This window comes from Podarcis gaigeae (assembly GCF_964106915.1).
Source record: "Podarcis gaigeae genome assembly, chromosome: 16".
Lineage (NCBI taxonomy): Eukaryota > Metazoa > Chordata > Lepidosauria > Squamata > Lacertidae > Podarcis > Podarcis gaigeae.
The window spans coordinates 26,903,524-26,923,857 of record NC_139693.1 but is presented as its reverse complement, the minus strand read 5'-3'; the positions used below and the strand labels follow the sequence as shown (position 1 = coordinate 26,923,857).

At 51.2% G+C, this 20,334-nt stretch overlaps 3 protein-coding genes across 7 annotated transcripts in view; 1 reads left to right on the top strand and 2 right to left on the bottom strand.

The window, feature by feature from the left end:
* GNAZ (G protein subunit alpha z) overlaps positions 1–1,315 on the bottom strand; it is a 42,561-nt gene extending 41,246 nt beyond the window's left edge. Inside the window, exon 1 of one of the 2 annotated variants that reach the window (XM_083717565.1) lies at positions 945–1,315. The gene's annotated coding sequence lies outside the window, so the exon portion shown is untranslated. The remainder of the gene's footprint in view (positions 1–944) is intronic. The other variant, XM_083717566.1, reaches the window with a different exon arrangement.
* RSPH14 (radial spoke head 14 homolog) overlaps positions 1–12,816 on the top strand; it is a 62,648-nt gene extending 49,832 nt beyond the window's left edge. For all 4 annotated transcript variants that reach the window (XM_083717583.1, XM_083717585.1, XM_083717582.1 and 1 more), the window contains exons 5-7: positions 10,614–10,839; positions 11,453–11,589; positions 12,516–12,816. In XM_083717583.1, coding sequence (XP_083573709.1) covers positions 10,614–10,839; positions 11,453–11,589; positions 12,516–12,754 — 602 coding nt within the window. In that variant the 3' untranslated portion in view covers positions 12,755–12,816. The remainder of the gene's footprint in view (positions 1–10,613; positions 10,840–11,452; positions 11,590–12,515) is intronic.
* A 6,198-nt stretch (positions 12,817–19,014) lies between these two features.
* The window catches only part of LOC310833994 (sodium/glucose cotransporter 1-like), a 38,198-nt gene continuing 36,878 nt past the window's right edge, over positions 19,015–20,334 (bottom strand). Inside the window, exon 16 of the mRNA XM_083717256.1 lies at positions 19,015–19,569. Coding sequence (XP_083573382.1) covers positions 19,355–19,569 — 215 coding nt within the window. The 3' untranslated portion in view covers positions 19,015–19,354. The remainder of the gene's footprint in view (positions 19,570–20,334) is intronic.

Sequence of the window (20,334 nt, the reverse complement as noted above, 5' to 3'; positions counted from 1 at the left end):
TCCAAGGGCAGGACTCCTTCCTTTTTCGGTGGACCATTTCCCAACCCAATCAGGCGACAGCCATGCCGGTGGCATACAGTCTCCTGCCACAGCAAGTCTGAATCCCATCCAGCCGCAAGCACCAACTAGAGAGGGGATGGAGACAGACCCCAGCCCCAGCCAGCACACGGTAGGCGAGAAGAATCATGCATCCCTAAGCCCAGTTAAGCACCACCTGCCCCAAACGGCAAAAGGTGTGTCAGCTTCGGTGATGTGAAATCCACAACCCTCACGTCGCTGGGCCCCGCTGGCCTGATCCGCTTCCATGCTTTGCAGCAAAATCGATCCAGACAGTCCCCCGGAGGGTGTGGCGACCCGCCTCTGGTGCCCGGCCCAAGAGGAGGATGCAGGCATGTCTCTCTCCCTGGCACCCAAGCAAACGATCCTCGTGGAGAGGGCGTGGGGGGTGCTCAATGGCACAGCACGAAATCGGGAGGTCAAGCGCTGTCTGGCGCACGCAGGGCGGGAGGACGCGCGCAAACTGAGCAGCAGCAGCAGCAGGGACCAGCCCGGTCGCCAGGGAGGCTTCCCCGCTCAGGTGCAACCGCAGGCGCCTTCCTCCCGCAAAAGGCCTCCCGCCCGCAAATCGCCTGCCCGAGAGGAGCTGTCCATCCCGCTTGCGCGAAGGCCGAGCCTGCTCGGGAAAGCCGGCAGCCGACGTCTTGCCTTCCTGCCCAAGGCGCCCCCTTCCCCGCCCTGCCGGGCTGCGGAGGCCGAGCCTCGCGGGAGGCGTTGGCGTCGCTTTGGCCACGCGGAAGCCAAGAGCCCGGCGGTAGCCTAGCCCACCCCCACCCCGGCTCCGGCGCAAAGGGCATCTCTGGCGGGGATCCCCGTCCCAAGCAGCCCTCGCCGCGGCTTCGCCCTGACCTAGTTCCCCGGCGGGAGCGCGGCCAAGCAGCACCTACCTCTTCACAGGCGCCAGAGGCGGGGCAGGCAGCCGCCTCCTTCTCCGCGGCTGCTGCTGCTGCTGCCGCCGCCGCCGGGCTTCGTCAGCGCCAGGGCTCCCATCCTCCCCGCGGGACGGGCACCGGCGCGGGATGCGTGCCTCGCCTTCGTCTGGCTGCTGCTGCTGCTGCTGCTACCACCGGTGCCGCAGGAGGAGCTGGAGCAGGCGCGGGGCGGGGCGGGGCGGGCGGCGGGCCGGGCGCTGGGGCTGCTCGGTGGCTCCCCGCAGCCGCGCGCCACAGCACACCACGCTCGGGAGCCTCGGGCGCAGGAGGGGCTGGCGCGCCGCAGAGGCTCCGCGCGCCCCGATTGGCCGGCCGACGCCCGGATTGGCGCGCGCCCTCGCCAATGGCGGAGCGCGCCGGCGCCGCCGTGCGCGCAAGAGACTCGCGCGCCCAGGCAGCGGGGCTGCCACGTGGGGGCCCGGCGAGGCTGGACGGGGCCGGCTCGCTCAAAGGCCCCCGAGCGCGGCACGCTTCTCCCAGTCGACAAGCCCCCCCCCCCCACAGCGGCCCCGCCCGCCTCCACGGGTCTCTCCCTTGGCCCTAAGGGGCACCTCGCCCGGGTCATAGGCGCCAAGCAACCCCACCGCCACAGGGTGCAATGGCTCGGTTGGCCTCCCTGACTTCCCTGGGGTGGGATCGGGGGCGCAGTTTCCTGGGAGCCTGGCTTCCCTGGGCCAGCTGACCGCAGAGTCCCCATCGTGGAAGCCTGACCTCAAGGACAAGCTGGGCAGAGCAGCAGCTGGCCCTCGGGGCAAAGGGCCCCTTTGCAGATTGTCCTTAATCCCTGTGTCTAACCCAGTTTTATAGCCAGATGGCTTACTGGCGAGGTATGACTTCTTGGGGATCCTCTTTAACCTACAACCAGTAAGCCCATTCTGGCACCATGCCCCCAATGCCCTCAGCTCAACCTGTGCAATGGTTGTCCTGTTTCCCCCTAACAACAGTCCTGTAAGGTAGGTTGGACTGAGAATAGTACTGGCCAAGGGGCATAAGATGCAACAAGAGAGATTTCCCAATTTTGGGGGTTGTTTCAGGGGAATTTTTTTTCAGTCTGCTGGATCCATATCTTCCTGGTTCTTGGGGTACACTTCTTCTTCTTGTTGTTTATTAAATTTGTTTACTGCCCCTTCATCCAAAATTCACAACATATAAAAACAACATGAGAACACAAAATCCATAATAAAAAACAAACAAGACGCTTTTGCTTTGACTCTAAAACTAAAGGTGGAAGTCAAGGTGGGATGCTCTGCCAGTGAGCCATGGAGTCTGTCTAAAAGTGATGTCTTAAAAACTCATCTAGTGCAGCTGATTACCAGCATAAACTTGCTCTTGCAACCCTACCCTTCAACCACTTTGATGAAATTTTAATGACAAGCTAATGTTAGGCTTATTAACGCTTATCCCAAAGGATTTAGAAGCCTCAGTTGAAAACGAGCAGCCAACTGAAACCTAGATGAGGCAACAGTGCAAAATCAGGTTCACAGAGCGTTAAATGATGCATGCGTTGGTGTATAAACCAGCAGCTTATGCCTCTGGGTTGCTGAGAAAATGGAAATTTAAAAATCCAAGATGGCTGCCACAATCACTGTGCCTTAATTATAAATGAAACATAGGCAATTGTAATTGGAACGACAATGAAATGTTTCGGAGTATGGAAATAATGTCTGATATTACTTTGGAATAACTCTTCACAGCTGCCAGTTGTTTATGTATTGACGTGTTAAGTATTTCAATGTAAGATGGGCCAAGCAAACTTCTCGTAAAGGTAAAGGGGACCCCTGACCATTAGGTCCAGTCGTGGCCGGCTCTGGGGTTGCAGCACTCATCTCGCTTTATTGGCCAAGGGAGCCGGCGTACAGCTTCCAGGTCATGTGGCCAGCATGAGGCCAATTCTGGTGGGTGCACTGTGGTTGCCTCAGAGCACCCAGTCCGGGAAGGATAATGCCCAACATGCAAAAATGCCAGAAAAACAGCAGACGTGCCCATAGCATTCCTGCAAATCGTACCACAGCCCACCCATCAGGGACTGCAATGGCAACAATGGCCGCATAGGAAGGCAGCCAAGAAACTCACTAAAATTGGGAAATCAGCTCCCAAGGCCATGACACCAAAACGACTCCATTCCATCAGTAGTCAGCTAGTAAGAAAAAGTTTCCGCCTGCTGGGCAATCACAAGTGTGACTGAGCTGGAGAGGCTTCTCTACAGTTGGACCATGTTTAAGGAATGCTCTACTCTCTGAGGGGCAATTGATCGTATTTTCTTTTTGGTGCCTCTGTTTACGCACACATTCTCTGAACTGGGAGAATCAGTGTTGGTGGAAAACAATACATTTTGGGAGCACATAAACACTGGTGGGATCTGATGGCAGGACATTCACGGCAGACAAAAAGAAGCGCATCATCACGCAATTTAAGCTATGGAATTTGCTACCACAAGACATGGTGATGTCCATAAGACTGAACAGCATTAAAAGGGAATTAGAAAAATTCATTGAGGATAAAGGCCATGGCTGTAAGCTGCCTCCTGGTTCAGAGGCAGCACGTCCCCAAACACCAGGCTCTGGATATCAGCAGAAGAAGAGGGCTGTGGCACCCCGTCCCCACTGGGGCATCTGTTTGACTGGGATGGGAAATGGGATGGTGGACTAGATCAGCCCCCTTTCAGTCTGATCCAGCAGCAGCCAGGCTCTTCTTAGGTTAGTTCGGTGTGCAATGGTGTGCTTCCCCATATGCGACAGCTGCATATTTCTGGACTAGATGATCCTCAGGGTCTCTTCCAACTCTAGAAATCAATGATTCTATGTGTTTGTTATATGAATATACATTTGAATCAAGAGTTTCCCCCTTTAAAAATTATAACAAAGATGCAATAACTTGGAGCGTTTGGAATAAAATGGGCTGAGAAGGTGGATATGAAATACTCAAGAGAGAAAGCTAAATTTAGGGGTGGCTGTGATGCTGCCCAGCCAAGTCCACATTATAGGTATACTATTAGGGCATCACTGTCTTCTTATTCCTCCAAAGCTGAGGTTTAGGGATGCTTCGTCCTCAATCTGGTTGTTGTTCATTTGTCACAATGCCTCCTCTTCCAAGTGTGGCATATGTATCTCTGACTAATCTCAAGTGGTTATTAGCCTGGCAACCTCTCTGTGTTCTTTTAGCAATTTGCCATTCATCATATTATCATCTTTACTATTTTTGTTCTAAACCGAACAGCCTCACAAGCCTCATTTTTTTGTTGCCCTTTCTCATCTAGGTGCTGTTTGTCATGACAATGTAAGGATGCAGAGGCAGGGCTGAACTTACCCATACCCTCAAATGTATTGCAAGGGCAAACCCTGGCCCAACAGGGATTTGTGCCAGGGTCTCCCTGGCACCTTGTACATGGACCCTGTGCCCACTTCCTTTCCAGTATGGTATAGTATGGAAGTGAGAGCTGGACCATAAAGAAGGCTGATCGCCGAAGAATTGATGCTTTTGAATTATGGTGCTGGAGGAGGCTCTTGAGAGTCACATGGACTGCAAGAAGATCAAACCTCTCCATTCTAAAGGAAATCAGCCCTGAGTGCTCACTGGAAGGACAGATCGTGAAGCTGAGGCTCCAGTACTTTGGCCACCTCATGAGAAGAGAAGACTCCCTGGAGAAGACCCTGATGTTGGGAAAGATGGAGGGCACAAGGAGAAGGGGACGGCAGAGGACGAGATGGTTGGATAGTGTTTTCGAGGTTACCAGCATGAGTTTGACCAAACTACGGGAGGCAGTGGAGGACAGAGGTGCCTGGCGTTCTCTGGTCCAGGGGGTCACGAAGAGTCGGACACGACTAAACGACTAAACAACAACAACATAGTGGTTAAGAGCGATAGTCTTGTAATCTGGTGAACCGGGTTCGCTTCCCCGCTCCTCCACCTGCAGCTGTTGGGTGACCTTGGGCCAGTCACGCTTCTCTGAAGTCTCTCAGCCTCACTCACCTCACAGAGTGTTTGTTGTGGGGGAGGAAGGGAAAGGAGATTGTTAGCCGCTTTGAGACTCCTTAGGGTAGTAATAAAGTGGGATATCAAATCCAAACTCCTCTTCTTCTTCCTCCTGCCTGATTCCCTTCTCTGGCCTCTTCCTCCATCCTTCTCAGCCCAGCAGGAACATTTGCCAGCGCCATACATTGTTTCTTGCTCTCCTCCTGCCAGCATCAGGCCTTCTGCCCTTTTCACTTCACCCTCTGGAGTTCCAGAACAGCAAAAAGACTTTGAAATCCCTCCCCACCTGCCAGTGCACCAGAAGTGCCTCTCCTTACAAAGGCAGGTCCCGAGGGTCACCTGACAAAAAGGTCCGTGGCTAAAAGGGACTGCTGGAAACACGGGACCCGGCACAATGATTCCTACCCGGGCTGTGGTCAATATGTGGTTTGGGGGGGCATTTGCTGAGAAGTAAAGCGCTAAGACAGTTTCCATGGCAACGCCTTTTCCTTTGTAGAGCAGCAGATAGGAACCCTGCACTCCTTGTCAGTGTGTTTGTTTATCAACATGCTGTTCATCCACTCATGTGAAAGCTGATTTTTTTTGGCTACAAGAATAACAGTGGAGAGACCAGGAGGCATGCAATGCGGGTGGAAGATGCAGGCGCAAAGGTTTTTCTTCATTGCGTTTTCACAGGGGAGACTAGCATGCGCCTGCCTGCGTGTCCGTCCAGGCACCTTTGTGCAGCTGAGGCCTTTGGAGCCCATCGGCCACATTCCCACACTGGGGAGCATTTGAAACTCAAGCACAGCCCACCTTCTGCACTTGGTGTCGGCCACATTTCCACTGCTGCAGGGGTAGAAAAGAGAATCGGGGTGTCCTAGCTGTGCCCTCGCCCTGGAGTGGCCACCCCACCACATTCCTAGTCCTTGGATTCCCAGCCGTCATTTTCTTTTAATGTTGAAGCCATCCCTGCTTCCAGCAGACGAGAGTTCCCAAGCTGAGGTTCCGCCCCAAGAAAAGGACCTTATCCAAATGGTGCCCCAGTCAAGGCCATTCCTCCTGAGCCACAAATGGCAGAATACAGTCCAGGAACAGGCAACTCATTTGTGCCAAAGCACAGTTCTCAAGTATTTAGGGGCCAAACTAGGCGTCATCAGACCCACAGCAGCCCCGCTCATCTTGTTCAAAGACCAGGGAGTAACACTGGGGAAGAGAGAATTGACACTCCCCAATCTAAGTCATGTGTCCCCACCCCCACCCCATTGGTACTATTAGTTCTTTGGGGGAGACACACAGGAACCATACAGGCACCCACACACTTTCCCTGCAAAGCTAATAGCAGTGAGTGGGAGTTAGCTCTTAGAAACGGTGCCGGATAATCAGTTCCCTTCCTTTATCCCACTCCCAATGCCACTTAAAACGGTGCCATCTAGTCCTACCTGCTCCAATCTTCAGCTGCTAAGTGCTTGTTTCTTCTTCTTTTAAACAAACGAACACAGGAGATCTTGACTGCTGACCACCTGTGTTATGTCAACTGAAGCCCTCAGTTTTGATGGTTTCCGACTGGGTGTGCATCACATTCTTTTCCTTCTGCTGCAAGCTGAAGCCATATAACTGGCACACCCACACATTCCTCCAGTGCCAGGTGGCTTGAACTCAGGCCTTACAACTCTGGGACTGCTCAGATTCCAGAACGTTAATTTTACAATTGCCCCAGGGCCAGATACATGTTCAATTCACATTACCACCACGTAAGAGCAAGCAACAGAGCAAGACAAAATTAGAACCCTGACTCCACCCACAGGAAGCCCTTTAGCTAGCAACTTGCCATTTGTTGTCTAGAGGTGGGTCCATGCCTTTTGTAAATCTTAAGGGGCAACCCTACAGTATAGATTTTTCTGTTGTTGTTTAGTTGTTTAGTCGTGTCCGACTCTTCGTGACCCCCTGGACCAGAGCACACCAGGCACTCCTGTCTTCCACTGCCTCCTGCAGTTTGGTCAAACTCATGCTGGTAGCTTCGAGAACACTGTCCTACCATCTCGTCCTCTGTCGTCCCCTTCTCCTTGTGCCCTCCATCTTTCCCAACATCAGGGTCTTTTCCAGGGAGTCTTCTCATGAGGTGGCCAAAGTATTGGAGCCTCAGCTTCACGATCTGTCCTTCCAGGGAGCACTCAGGGCTGATTTCCTTCAGAATGGAGAGGTTTGATCTTCTTGCAGTCCATGGGACTCTCAAGAGTCTCCTCCAGCATCATAATTCAAAAGCATCCATTCTTCGGCGATCAACCTTCTTTATGGTCCAGCTCTGACTTCCACACATCACCACTGGGAAAACCATAGCTTTAACTATATGGACCTTTGTTGGCAAGGTGATGTCTCTGCTTCTTAAGATTTAAATGGGTTAAATAATCATTTCCCCATTGGCATATTCTTCTGCAGAACATTCTCAGCACCCTCAATAAACTACAACTCCCTGGATTCTTTGGCGAAGTGATGGTCATTAATCCAATATAACATTGGTTACAAATTCACATAGGGTAGAAAATTATGATTATGATTATTTATTAAATTTATGTGCTGCCCTATACCCTTTGTGTCTTGGTTTGGGGAAGAAAAAAGTTTGAAAAATGGCAGTTGTTCCCAAATGCAGATGCATTCCCTTGCAAAGTTGTCTTAAAAACTCCAAAAAATTGTCTCAAAAATTGTTGTTTTTTCAAAAATTGTTGTCTCAAAAATTGTTGTCTCAAAAAAAAGTTGTCTCAAAAATTGCCCTGCTTGAGGGAGCATTTCAGTGATGATTGTACCATAACCTGGTTTTTCCGTGCACATGCAGAGATCGAGACACAAACTCAATGGAAAACCTGCTTCCCCCCTAATTTTTCACCTTTCATGGCAAGCTTTACAGTAGTCAGGTTCCATTCATCTTCCAGCTAGCTCTCTTTAAAATCAACTGCAGAACTAGGTTAGTTATATATAGAAAGACCAGCATGGACCTTTTATTTATTTATTTATTTATTTATTGGTACATGAAGCTCTGAGCAGGGCATTTTTACATTATGTCTGCACTTTTTCTCCCTTAGTGCAGTTTGAAATATAACCAGACCTCCTTTCCTTGACTCTTGTCGTATTTAAAACATTGATGCTTATTCCGGCTGATTACTCTTGTAAATTTTATTTATGCCAATCCAGGGGTAGCCCTCCAGATGGTGTCCTGCAGATTTGCTGGACTACAACTCCCATTATCCTTGACCATTAGGCAGGCTGGCAGCTAGGGCTGCTAGGAGTTGAGACAAATAGCTCACTTGGCAGAGCGCGAGACTCTTAATTTCAGGGTCGTGGGTTCAAGCCCCACGTTGTGCAAAAGATTCCTGCATTACAGGGAACTGGACTAGACGACCCTCGTCATCCTTTCCATCTCTGCAATTTTATGATTCTATAAACATCCAGTGAGGGCAACACATTGGCTCTCTCTGCTCCAACACCTGCCTTTCCAAGCCAGGAGAATGTTTCAAACAAGCAAGCAAACAGAAAAAGGTTCATTCAACGCCTTCCCCACCAAACTTGGACGCTAGATCCATTCAGCCCAAGGCCGCCCTGGAGTCATTTCTCCATTTCTGCCTTGCCTCATTCTAGAGGGCTTCAGAGATCCTAACCCTGCTCCTCCCTGAATTCTGCCCAGGCTCCTCATAGACCAGGCATAGGCAAACTCAGCCCTCCAGATGTTTGGGGACTACAGTTCCCATCAACCTTGACCACTGGTCCTGTTAGCTAAGGGATCATGGGAGTTGTAGTCCCAAAACATCTGGAGGGCTGCGTTTGCCTATGCCTGTCATAGACGCTACAGCCATAGGACCTCTAGCAGGTTTGACTAGGGCTCCAAGAGAGGCAGGCATGCAGCACACATCTCCCTGTTCAAAACAAGAACAGTCCAATGCAATGTGGGGTTGACTCTCCCACATGAGGGGAGAGTTGCTCATGCTCAGGTCCTGCTTGTGGGATTCCCTCTGGGGGCATCTAGTTGGCCACTTTGAGAACAGGATGCTAGACTGGATGGGCCATTAGCCTGACCCATCAGGCTCGTTTTACATTCCTAAGGGAATTTACAGGGACTCTGCTTACCTTCAGCCTCTGTCAAGCTCCAGCAGGTGCCCTTAGGGGCTAGGATGCCAGTCCTGGGGGCGGTCTGTGCCTCCTACTTCATATCCTCACCAAGGAGAGCTGGGATGAGGGTACAGCAGTGCCCCAAACAACCAAGAGGGAGCACAAGCAATCAGCTGCAGCCCAAGACATGCTTCACAAGTGTGGTCAATCAACAGGCCAAGATCAAGACCAAGGGTTGAGCCAGAGACCTGTGTTACTTTCAGCAGCTGGAATGCTCAAGAGGGAGGCCTTCTGGACTCTGGCCTCCTAAGACCACACAGACCCTGATTTCTGCTGCTGCTGGTGAAGGTGTTGCTCTTGAGACACCTAGTCCTCAAGTTGCTCAGTAGCACAGGAACCGCGTGTGATGCTGCAGTCGAGAGATCTGTGGGGCTGGTCAAGAGGCTTTTCAATGGGTTCAAGTTTGTTTGGCTCTGAGGAGAGATTTCATGCTCCCAAACCTGTTGCCATGGCACAGCCCCACACAACACCTGCTTGGCTATCCCTCAGGCAGGTACAATGCCGACTGATAATCTTCCAAAAGTCACCGTGGAAAATTGCTCCACTTTTTCATCAATTAAATTGCAGTGGAGCCTGGAGGAGAAGTGGCTTTGTGTCATCAAAGCCACTACAGCACTGGAAGGGAAGGCGTTTTGTGGGGAACGGGGTAAGGCTGATACCAGTACAGTGGGGGCGGGGGGGGGGCATTTTGTCAAGGTCATGTCTAGGAAGGGACGGATTAACATCCCCTCTGTGTGCACCATGGTCCCCACAATGATGGTGATGATGATTCTGTGCTCTACTTTCTAAAGAAGTGTTTCCTTGGAAACCCCATATATGCCCCCATGAAGGAGAAGGACCCTAAGCTGTGGTGTTGTAGAGCCAGTGTGGTGTAGTGGTTAAGAGCGGTGGACTCATAATCTGGTGAACTGGGTTCGCTTCCCCGCTCCTCTACATGCAGCTGCTGGGTGACCTTGGGCTAGTCACACTTCTCTGAAGTCTCTCAGCCCCACTCACCTCACAGAGTGTTTGTTGTGGGGGAGGAAGGGAAAGGAGAATGTTAGCCGCTTTGAGACTCCTTTGGGTAGTGATGAAGTGGGATATCAAATCCAAACTCTCTTCTTCTTCTCAGAAAGGAAAGGTTGCTTTGAAGAAACACCAACAACAACTTGGGACCACAACTCCCATCAGCTCTTGCCAGTGCGGCCCTATGATGCTGGAGCTGATGGGTGTTGTAGTCCCAAGTACCCGGAGGGCACAAGTTGGGGAAGGCTCCTTCTATTCTCCTTGTATGCCGAACTTCCGCATCACCCAACTGCACATGTGAATCACTTTCGATGGAGCTGCTTGTCTCCTAGCAACAGTCACCAGGCAGCTGAGGCTTGTTTGCCAGTGGCTCCTCGCAGACAGCCTGTTCTCTCCTCGGCTGCCTCCTGTTTTGCCATGGCAATCCTCATGGCTGGGAGGGCTTGGCTAGGCCGTGGGCTTTTGGGGCACCACCACAGATCCTCCTTCTGTTCCCTCCTCCTGCAGGAGCTACCGGGATTGTGGAGAGCGGCTTGGTTCCCTCGCTGGTCTTCAAGCTGAAGACGGAGCTGGAGGATATCCAGGAGCTGATCTTGGAGACGCTGACAGGCTGCCTGCGGGTGGAGGCCTTCGAGGCCCTGGCCACAGGAGCCGTCCGTATCCTGAAGGAGCTGCTCAGCCATTCAGGGGTGAACATCAGGAGCAGGGCAGCTCAGGCCTTGATGGCCATCAGGTGAGGGCCGGTGACTCACCAGGGGAGGAGGAGAAATCCAGTCCCCATTTCGGTTATCATTGTTATTGTCATGTTTATTCATATCGCACCTTCTTCATATTGCACTCAAGGCGGCTGACAGGGGAAAATACCAAACCGATAAAATACAAAAGGCAAAAAACGTGCAGCGCTTGAACGCAAATTTCCATTCCAAAATGATACACAATCCAAGATCCTTCAAGACACAATTTCTCCAGATTTTTGTGTTCTGTTGGAGGGAATTGCTTGCCAGGTTGTGTGTCTTAGGAGACACATGCTCTGAAACGCTGACAAATTTTCATGTCTTTTTTTTAAAAAAAAGAAATCACAAATTGATGCAGATCTGTGGGCAGGATTCACACGTAGCGCTAAGCCATGGGTCAACAAGGCCTTTTTGTTTTTGTAGCCCTACGTTTTGCAAATGTCAGAATGTCCCAAGACAGAGGTCGCTCTCTTATGTAAGGGACAGCTCAGGTCCCCCGTGTTGGCCAGAGGACAACCAGCTCTTAGCATGTGTGCACACCCATGCACACGTCAGACCCACAGAGGGGCTTTAGAGTTTCTTTGGCTGATCCCCACCCTTTGCTCCCCTCAGTGTCCCCCTGGAAGGGAAGAACATGGTCTTTGAGGAAGATGTTTTCCCAGACCTCGTCATGCTTCTGGAAGATGAAGACGCCGAGGTCCGAGCCAACGCTGCCGGGGCACTGATGAATTCAGCCATCACTACCCAAGGTGAGGAGGGAAAGGCAGGGGAGCAGCTGGCAGGCTGGCCCTTCTGGATTCCCAACCCCTTTTGAGGAGAAGAGGGGAGGGCAGCTGAGTTGTGGAAAGCAGAAAGTTAGAAGGCAAGGCCAGTGGCGCAAGAGAGAAAGACAGGGGCAGTGCAGCTGGGCATGTAGCCAGGCTTTGAGAGGAAGCCATGGGGTCCCTGGAAACATTTTGGCCATTTTCTAAGGCTTTAAGCTAGACCCTGCCTCCCCACAACTTGCTGTCCTCCATTTGCTTCTCCCTCCCATTGTCTCACTGGCTTTGCTGGCTTCTGGGGCTTCTGTGATTTGGAGTCTAGCAACATCTCCAGAGCACCAGCTTGGACAAGGCTGGTCTCCCCAAGTGTAGAGCTGTCGGGTCAGCTGAGGGGAATCCTGTTGTCTCATGTGGCTGATACACAACTTGAGCAGCAGGGTCTAGGATGCTGCCGGGGCAACATCTAGCACACTGGCTGCCTAGAGCTTCTGTGGCTTCCGAGCTGTGGTGGAGGCCATTCCCATGTTGTACAGATGGCAAGAAACACCTGCATAGCCAAAGGTCCGGCCAATTCCAGCCACTTACATATTGCATTGCTAGTTGTAATCTTAACGTGTGACCTGCCAAGGGCTGCAGAAAAAGCCACTCAGCCTTCACACAAGCAGCCCACTCTGGTATGTCTTCCCTCCGCTCTCAGAGGCAGGATGCCAAGAAGTACAAATGGGGAGAAGGCTACTGTGGCACTTGTGACCTGTTTGTGGCTTCCCAGAAGAGGCACCTGGATGGCTGACACGGGAAGCCCAGGAGGCTGGGCTCGGCAGGGGCCACCTTTAAACACACCCACCCACCCCCAGCAGCTGCTGCAGGGCTTCTCCTTTTAGCATCTCACAGGGCCTTCCTTCTGTCACACTCAGGGAAATACGCAGCCATCAATGCGGACGCCATCGACACGCTGCTGCCCCTGATTCACGACGAGAGGAGCAAAGTCCGCCTTTACTCCATCAAGGCCCTGACCATGTTGTCAGAGGCCCCGGAGGGCCGGAAGATCTTGCTGGCCCACGTGGCCGAATTCCGGAAGAGGCTGAGCGATTCCAGCCCGGCTGTGAGGAGGGCGGCACAGATTGCAGTGGAAGTCATTGAGTGGAAGCCTTAGGGAACGGGCTGGCGGGGACCTTGGAGAGCAACGCAATTGACAATAAAGTTCCTGTTTGAACAGCTTCTTGCCTGCCTGCCTCTTGTCATCATGCGTGGGCTGCACTATCATGACTGGGTTAGAGGAGGAGCTTTGTTTCAGTTCTCTTTTAACTTGTATGCCACCTTTCCATATTGCTATACACAAGGCAGATTACAAGCCGCAGAAACTGCAAAATACACAACAAAGATCACACTTTAGCAACCTGATCCAATGCAAGTACAGTGGTACCTCGGGTTACAGACGCTTCAGGTTACAGACGCTTCAGGTTACAGACTCCACTAACCCAGAAATAGTACCTCGGGTTACAGATGCTTCAGGTTATAGACTCCGCTAACCCGGAAGTAGTTGCTCTGGGTTGTGAACTTTGCTTCAGGATGAAAACAAATCGCGCAGCAGTGACATGGCAGCAGCGGGAGGCCCCATTAGCTAAAGTGGTGCTTCAGGTTAAGAACAGTTTCAGGTTAAGAATGGACCTGCAGAACAAATTAAGTTCTTAACCTGAGGTACCACTATAAGTCATGATAAAAAATCATAACTAGAAAATATACAGTTTATATCAAATCAAGTGATCTTCGGTGCTCCATTTGGAATACCACATGACACAATCAGATGAACTCTCAAAATATTGGCAAATAATAATTAAGCAGATATTCACTCCCAGCCATTGCGATAAATCATGACTGGACTATAACCAATAAAATAACAGCAAAGTCACGATTCATGAAAGACCATGTATAGAGATCCAACTGAGTAACGGAGTCACATAGCTTGTAAAATTACAAAATGCACTCAAGTTTCGTAACGATATCTAATCCACAAGACTCTTCCCTGAGGGAGCAGACAGAGCTGGTGACCAGACTCTGAAACCAGGGCCCTTAGCACCATTCTGGACAGTAGGGAGACAAAGAGATCTGATCCCAATTTCTGTGCAACCTCCACTGAAATGGCTGCCCTTCATAGATTCTCTGCTGATGTGTGCCCCTGTGGGCTGAGTGAGACCCTTTGCAGAGCAAGCCAGGCAGAATAGATTCAGGAACAAGGCCTGCCCCCCAAGCCTCAGGTGTGGGTCCTGTTGCTACTCAGTGGCAGCTGCTAGGCCAGCAAGCTGGGAAGGCAAGACAGGACTGCGGAAGGGAATTCACCAGGGGGAGGCTGACCTCTGTCCCTTTGTGGTGCTACAGCAGCAACACTAGGGGCTACAGAGTCCAGGGGTTGACCATCTCCAGCTGAGCAGGGCTCTCCCAGTGTCAGGCCCCTGCTGGGGGGGGGGGCAGAGGGCAGACAGGTCGTTTTATTGCACGCGGAAGCCCCATGGGAGAATTGTGCTGTGTTTTTTGTAGGATATAATATGGTGTACTTTGGGGCAATTGTGAAAAAAGACTCCAAGCCTAGAAGAGCTTGGTGAGAGGCGTCTCTCCTCTTTCCTCCCCCCCAGAACCAGCCCCACCAGTAGGCAAAGGGTGGCAGTTGCCTCAGGTGTCGGGAGACAGCAGCAGCAGCAGATGTCCTTAGGCTGTTCCTCCTCAGCCCCACAGGCAGCCCCCTCTGTTGAAGGGCAGAGCGTATCCTGCCCCCATCCCAAATTAGCCGGCCAATGAGGCTGTGTGCACATTGTACACTTAAAGCACACGGCTTCCCCCAAAGAATCCTGGGAGCTGTAATTTAGCCCTCATAAAACTACAATTCCCATAAGCCTTAAACTACAGTTCCCAGGCTTCTTTGGGGGTAATCAGGAGCTTTTAAATGTGTCTGTAGCCTCAGATGGCATGCAGGAAGCTATCCCATCACTAGTGCTGAAGTACGACTCCATCGCCAGTTCTGTTGTACATGTCATGGCTGCCAGCACTTCTTCACTATAGCCTGCAAAATGTCTCAGGCCTGCCTTGACTTCCTCCCTTCCACCCTTTGAATGCAGACACAAATGCAGTCCTTGATCCTGTCAACTGGCCCCTTCCCTCTCATAGCCCTACGAAGAAGAAACAGCTTCAAAATCAGCCACCACCCAAGGCCTTCTTCAACCTGGGGCTCTCCAAGTGCCGCTAAACTACAGCTCCCAGAAGCCCCAGTAGCCAGGACGGCCAACAATCAGGGATGATGGGAATTGTCCAACATCTGGAGGGCACCAGGTTGGGGAAGGCTGCCATTACCCTTCCCCAGCTCTCACAGAACAAGCCGCAGAGACAAAAGATGAAGATTCCCCAAGCTCTGTCATCGGGGGGGGGAAATGGAACCATTCCTGGCAATGATGAACTCTGCAGCAATGCCTCAATTTGATCAATGTGGATTCCAAGGGCTGTGATGGTGCCAAGGCAGAAGCAAGGGGTGTCTTCTGGAAAGGGGCCAGGAGCGGTCTCTGCCTCCAGTTGCTGCTTCAGAGTCTTTGCATTCAACAGTTCCTGTCCAGGGCTGGCGGAAATACCAAATGACCACACGCATTAACATAAGGCACAGTTCACTAGCACGTTCTGTCCAAGACTCCTGGAAAGACCCTAGGATCATTTTGGTGGAGCTTGTGCAAGAGCTTTCCTTGGGCTGTGCCTTGTGTGTTAGGTCTGCCTGCCTGCCCTCCGCTCTAAACACCACTCAGAAGCCAGCACTTCCCCTCGTCTCGTGGGAGAAGCACCTCTGGTTCTTGCTTACTTTAGTCTCTTTCCCTGGGTTGTTGTTGTAGAGTTGAAAGGGACCCCAAGGGTCACCTAGTCTTAAAAACTTGCAATGAAGGAGAGACCACCACCTTCCGAGGGAGTCCGTTCCACTGTCAAACAACTCTCACCGTCAGATCGAGTCAACTAAATCCAACTCAGACCCATTGAAATGAAGGAACCTAAGTTCATCACGTACATTAACTTCAATAGGCCTGTTTAGAGTAAGACTAGCATTGAATGCTTCTGACTGTGTGCACTCCCCACCCTGAAGTGTTTGTGGCCTCAGAACGCCTGAAGGAGCGTCTCCACCCCCATTGTTCTGCCCGGACACTGAGGTCCAGGGCCGAGGGCCTTCTGGCAGTTCCCTCGCTGTGAGAAGCCAAGTTACAGGGAACCAGGCAGAGGGCCTCCTCGGTTGTGGCACCCGCCCTGTGGAACGCCTTCCCACCAGATGTCAAAGAGAAAAACAACCACCAGACTTTTAGAAGACATCTGAAGGCAGCCCTGTTTAGGGAAGCTTTTAATGTTTAATAGGTTATTGTATTTTAATATTCTGTTGGAAGCTGCCCAGAGTGGTTGGGGAAACCCAGCCAGATGGGCAGGGTAGAAATATATTATTATTATTATTATTATTATTATTATTATTATTATTATTACTTCAACCTTGCCACATTCACCACCTCAAACTCCCATAGCTCCAGGCTGCCCCAGAAAGTGCCTCTGGTGCCCCCCTCCCTTTCATTCCAGGTCCTATAGCCCCACCAGAGCCTTCTGACATCACCTGAACAGACCCAACAACATTCCTGACAAAATGCCTCTAGGCGATGGCTTCCCATCCTGCTCCAACTTCCCCTTGCCAAAGGCAGAGAAAAGGTTTCAGCTCGATGAGAAATTGCTGGTGGGTTTCAGCTTAACATAACCGAGGATTCAGCTGCAAACAACTTAGTCACCCGGAAATATTGAGGGGAACCTTTGCATTGTCTCCTGCATATGGCAAATCCAACAATTAGTCTGTCACCATCTGGCACTTCCCCTCCGCCCTGCTATTAAGCCTTGACGTTTCTAAAAATGAGCCGGACTCAGCCGGGGCCTGTTTGCCGCAGTCGCGGAGCGTGGTGCTGGCAGGTCTGGAGCTATGCTCTGCTGCGGGTGACGCCAGAAGATGCCTGCATCAACAAATCACCTGTTTCCCCTCTCTCCATCACTTGAAGTCAGCACCAATCACGGCTCTAATTAATGTAGCCAGGACTTAATCACCAGCTGAGAGCAAGATTCCAACCTCCGCCAGCTCAGAGAAGGGGTTGGGGGGTTTTTAATGACAGAAACAGCCCAGTCTAGGTTCAGGACAGATAAAATAAAGTTGTTCTTCATGCAGTGCACAGTTAAAACTGTGAAGCTCCCACAAGAGGCAACAATGGCCACCAACTTGGATGGCTTTAAAAAAGGATCAGACAGATTCATGGAGGAGAGGAATATTGATGCTAGTTGTGCTCTGTCTCTTCAGTGGGAGAAAGCAGTGCTTCCAGATACCAATTGCCAGAAGCTACAGGAGGGGAGCCTAAAGCTTGCCGATCAGAAGGTCGGCAGTTCAAATCCCTGCGACAGGATGAGCTCCCATTGCTCGGTCCCTGCTCCTGCCCACCTAGCTGTTCAAAAGCACGTCAAAGGGCAAGTAGATAAATAGGTACCGCTCCGGCGGGAAGGTAAACGGCGTTTCCGTGCACTGCTCTGGTTCGCCAGAAGCGGCTTAGTCATGCTGGCCACATGACCCGGAAGCTGTATGCCGGCTCCCTCGGCCAATAAAGCAAGATGAGCGCAGCAACCCCAGAGTCGTCCGCGACTGGACCTAACAGTCAGGGGTACCTTTACAGGAGGGGAGACTGTGCCTGTGTTCAAATCCTGCTTGTTTCCCACAGACAACTGGTTGGCCGCTCTGAGAACAGGATGCTAAACTAGGTAGGCCCATTGGTGTGATCCAGCAGCCTCTTCTTATATTCTTATGTAGGTCTGTGGAGCTGAGGCTCCAGTGTCTTGTGAACTTGCCTCAGGTTCCCTGGAGGTGTGAAACCCCTCCCAAGTGGCCCAGGGCAGCAGAGTATGTGTGTAGAGGCAGCATGCCTCATGATACCTCTAGTCCAGGGGTCGGCAACCTTTTTCAGCTGTGGGCTGTTCCACCATGTGGTGGGCCAGTCTGTATTTTGGGGGGAAACGAATTCCTATGCCCCAGAAATAACCCAGAGATGCATTTTAAATAAAAGCACAGATTCTACTCATGTAAAAACACACTGATTCCTGGACCGTCCGTGGCCCAGATTGAGAAGGCGATTGGGCCGGATCCAGCCGCCGGGCCTTTGGTTGCCTACCCCTGCTCTAGTCCAGTCATGACCCTGATTCTGAGCAGAACTGGATCTCTTTATGGGTGGAGGGGGGTGGGAAGGACTTAGCTGGTTCAGGAAGAAAATTGGGGTAAGTGGCAGAGGCCCCCCCCAACTTGGTCTGAGCCAGGACCCCACCCCCAAAGTGAGCTCCAACACACCCCAGACTCCCTCAAGGAACCCACCCACTTTGCAATGGGGGCCTCACACTCCCCCAGCGGGCCATCGCTCATCAGGAAGGGGGCGGGGCCAGGGCCATGGAGTCATCAAAAGATTTCGGTGGAGCTGCTGACTTGCAAGTTGGCTGCTTGGAGCTGTCCAAGGTCCTGCCTTTTTCATTCTTCTTAGCAACCTGTCCTGCAAATGATCTCACCAATGAAGGAATCTCCATCTCTCTCCCCTTAGCATCCAAGATGGTTGCACAAATGCTACACCAACTCTTGCATATCGCACAGAGCCTGTGGGAACTCCAGCTTATTCTTATATATGTATTGCATTCATATCCCACCTTTTTCTCCAAGGAGCTCAAGGTGGCACACATGCTTCTCCCCTTCCTTATTTAACCCCAACAACCACCCCATGAGGTAGGGTTAGGCTGAGAGGCAGTGACTGGTCCCCAAGGCCACCCAGTGAACTTCATAGCTGAGCTATGAGATCTCCCAGGTCCTAGTCTGACACTGTAACCACTACACCACACAGCACCATAAACAACTGCCCTGCCCCTTAGCATGGGATCCCTTTTCAAACAAAATGCAAGCTGCTGTTTTTTTAAAAAATAAGTTGTGTATTCTTATTTTTGCACAATTTATAATACATCGAGAATGCACAGAGTGGCAGGCCATGTCAAGTCAAAGACTGAAGTTTCAGGGGGTTGGCAGGGGGAGGTATCAACCCTTCAAATAATTTCAAGCTTGCTCAAATCGCAGTGGTAATAAAAATCCAGTCTAGTCACTTGCAGTCCAAGACCAGAGAAAAGAGCTCATGGGAAGGGGGGTGGGAATCCACTTGCGGGCGGGGGGGGTGATAAAAGAGAAACAGGAAAGGAAAAAGCAAGGGAGGGAAGCAATTTAGAGATTTTGCCTAAAAGGAATTCAAGCAGATAGATCCACAGAATATGAAACTCAGCCTCTATTTTAGAGACTTGTACTTATTACTATCATTATTATTTACAAGGAATCACTTATGGGAAAGCACAACATTTTAAACATAGAAAAGCAGCATTTTTATATATAAAAAACACTTTGTAAAAATAGAGTCCAAAAATGGACCCTGAGCATTGCTGATGTGGTTCTCTTCACCCCTTCCTCTTTATCTCTGAGCTGTGGGGCTCCTCCTTCCCCCCCTTTCAGAGGAGAGGCAGCCCACCCACCAATTAGCTCATTTGATTAATCAATTAATCAACTTGATTGGCACAAATAAGTGTCAGGCCTGGTAAGGGCAGAACTTACAAATTATGGCTTCACAAAGCAATCTCAGGGGGGGAGGGAGACCTTCATTTCAAAGGGAAAGGGGGAAGGAAAACACCCAGCCCCACGAGTCTATGCAAAAAAGCCGTGGCAGAAGATGGCCACGGCCAGGAGGATGATGCCATTGGTGTTGACCACCCGCCTCCAGAAGGGGTCCTCTGTTGTGTCCATCAACTTCTCCCGCAAGGCTTCCTCCTCCTCTTTGCTGAGCTTGGGAGCTACGAGGGTCTCCAAGCCACAGAACCAGTTGCAGGCCTTCCTGCAACAATCCTGCTCCTTGTCTGGGACTGCAAGAGAGAGAAAAAAAGGTCAAGGTCAAGGCTGAAAATGTAGAAGCCCAGAAGACAACGCACTTCCGTGTCCCCCAGACCCCTACAGCTCTCAGTCTATGGGGCACGACAAGGAAGGTCTCAGTGCCAGACTCCTGCCATACAAGTCAGTCTGACTGTCGTAAAAGATGCTGAGAAAGTTTTTTTCTAAAGGGTGCTTTTATTGTGTACTACAGTGGTACCTCGGGTTAAGTACTTAATTTGTTCCGGAGGTCTGTTCTTAACCTGAAACTCTTCTTAACCTGAAGCACCACTTTAGCTAATGGGGCCTCCTGCTGCTGCCACACCGCCAGAGCCCGATTTCTGTTCTTATACTGAAGCACAGTTCTTAACCTGAAGCACTATTTCTGGGTTAGCGGAGTGTGTAACCTGAAGCATATGTAATCTGGAGTGTATGTAACCCGAGGTACCACTGTTTAGTGACACCTTAGGGCTGGCCCACCCATTAGGCAGTTGCCTCAGGTGGCAGGCTGGAGACAGCTGGGAGAGGCAGTAGATCCTGGCCCTTAAGGAGGACAGTGCTCGCCGTCTCCTGCGCTTGTCACCGCTGCCGCCACCGGCTCCTCTCCAGATTCTGTTTTTCTGTGGGGCTTCCCTCAGGCGGAGAAGGTGGTGGTGCCATTTTCTGTTTGCCTCAAGTGGCAAGTGGGTGAGAATCGTGGACTAAGGGTGGGTAGTAAGTAAGTAAGTAAGTAAGTAAGTAAGTAAGTAAAATTTGCATGA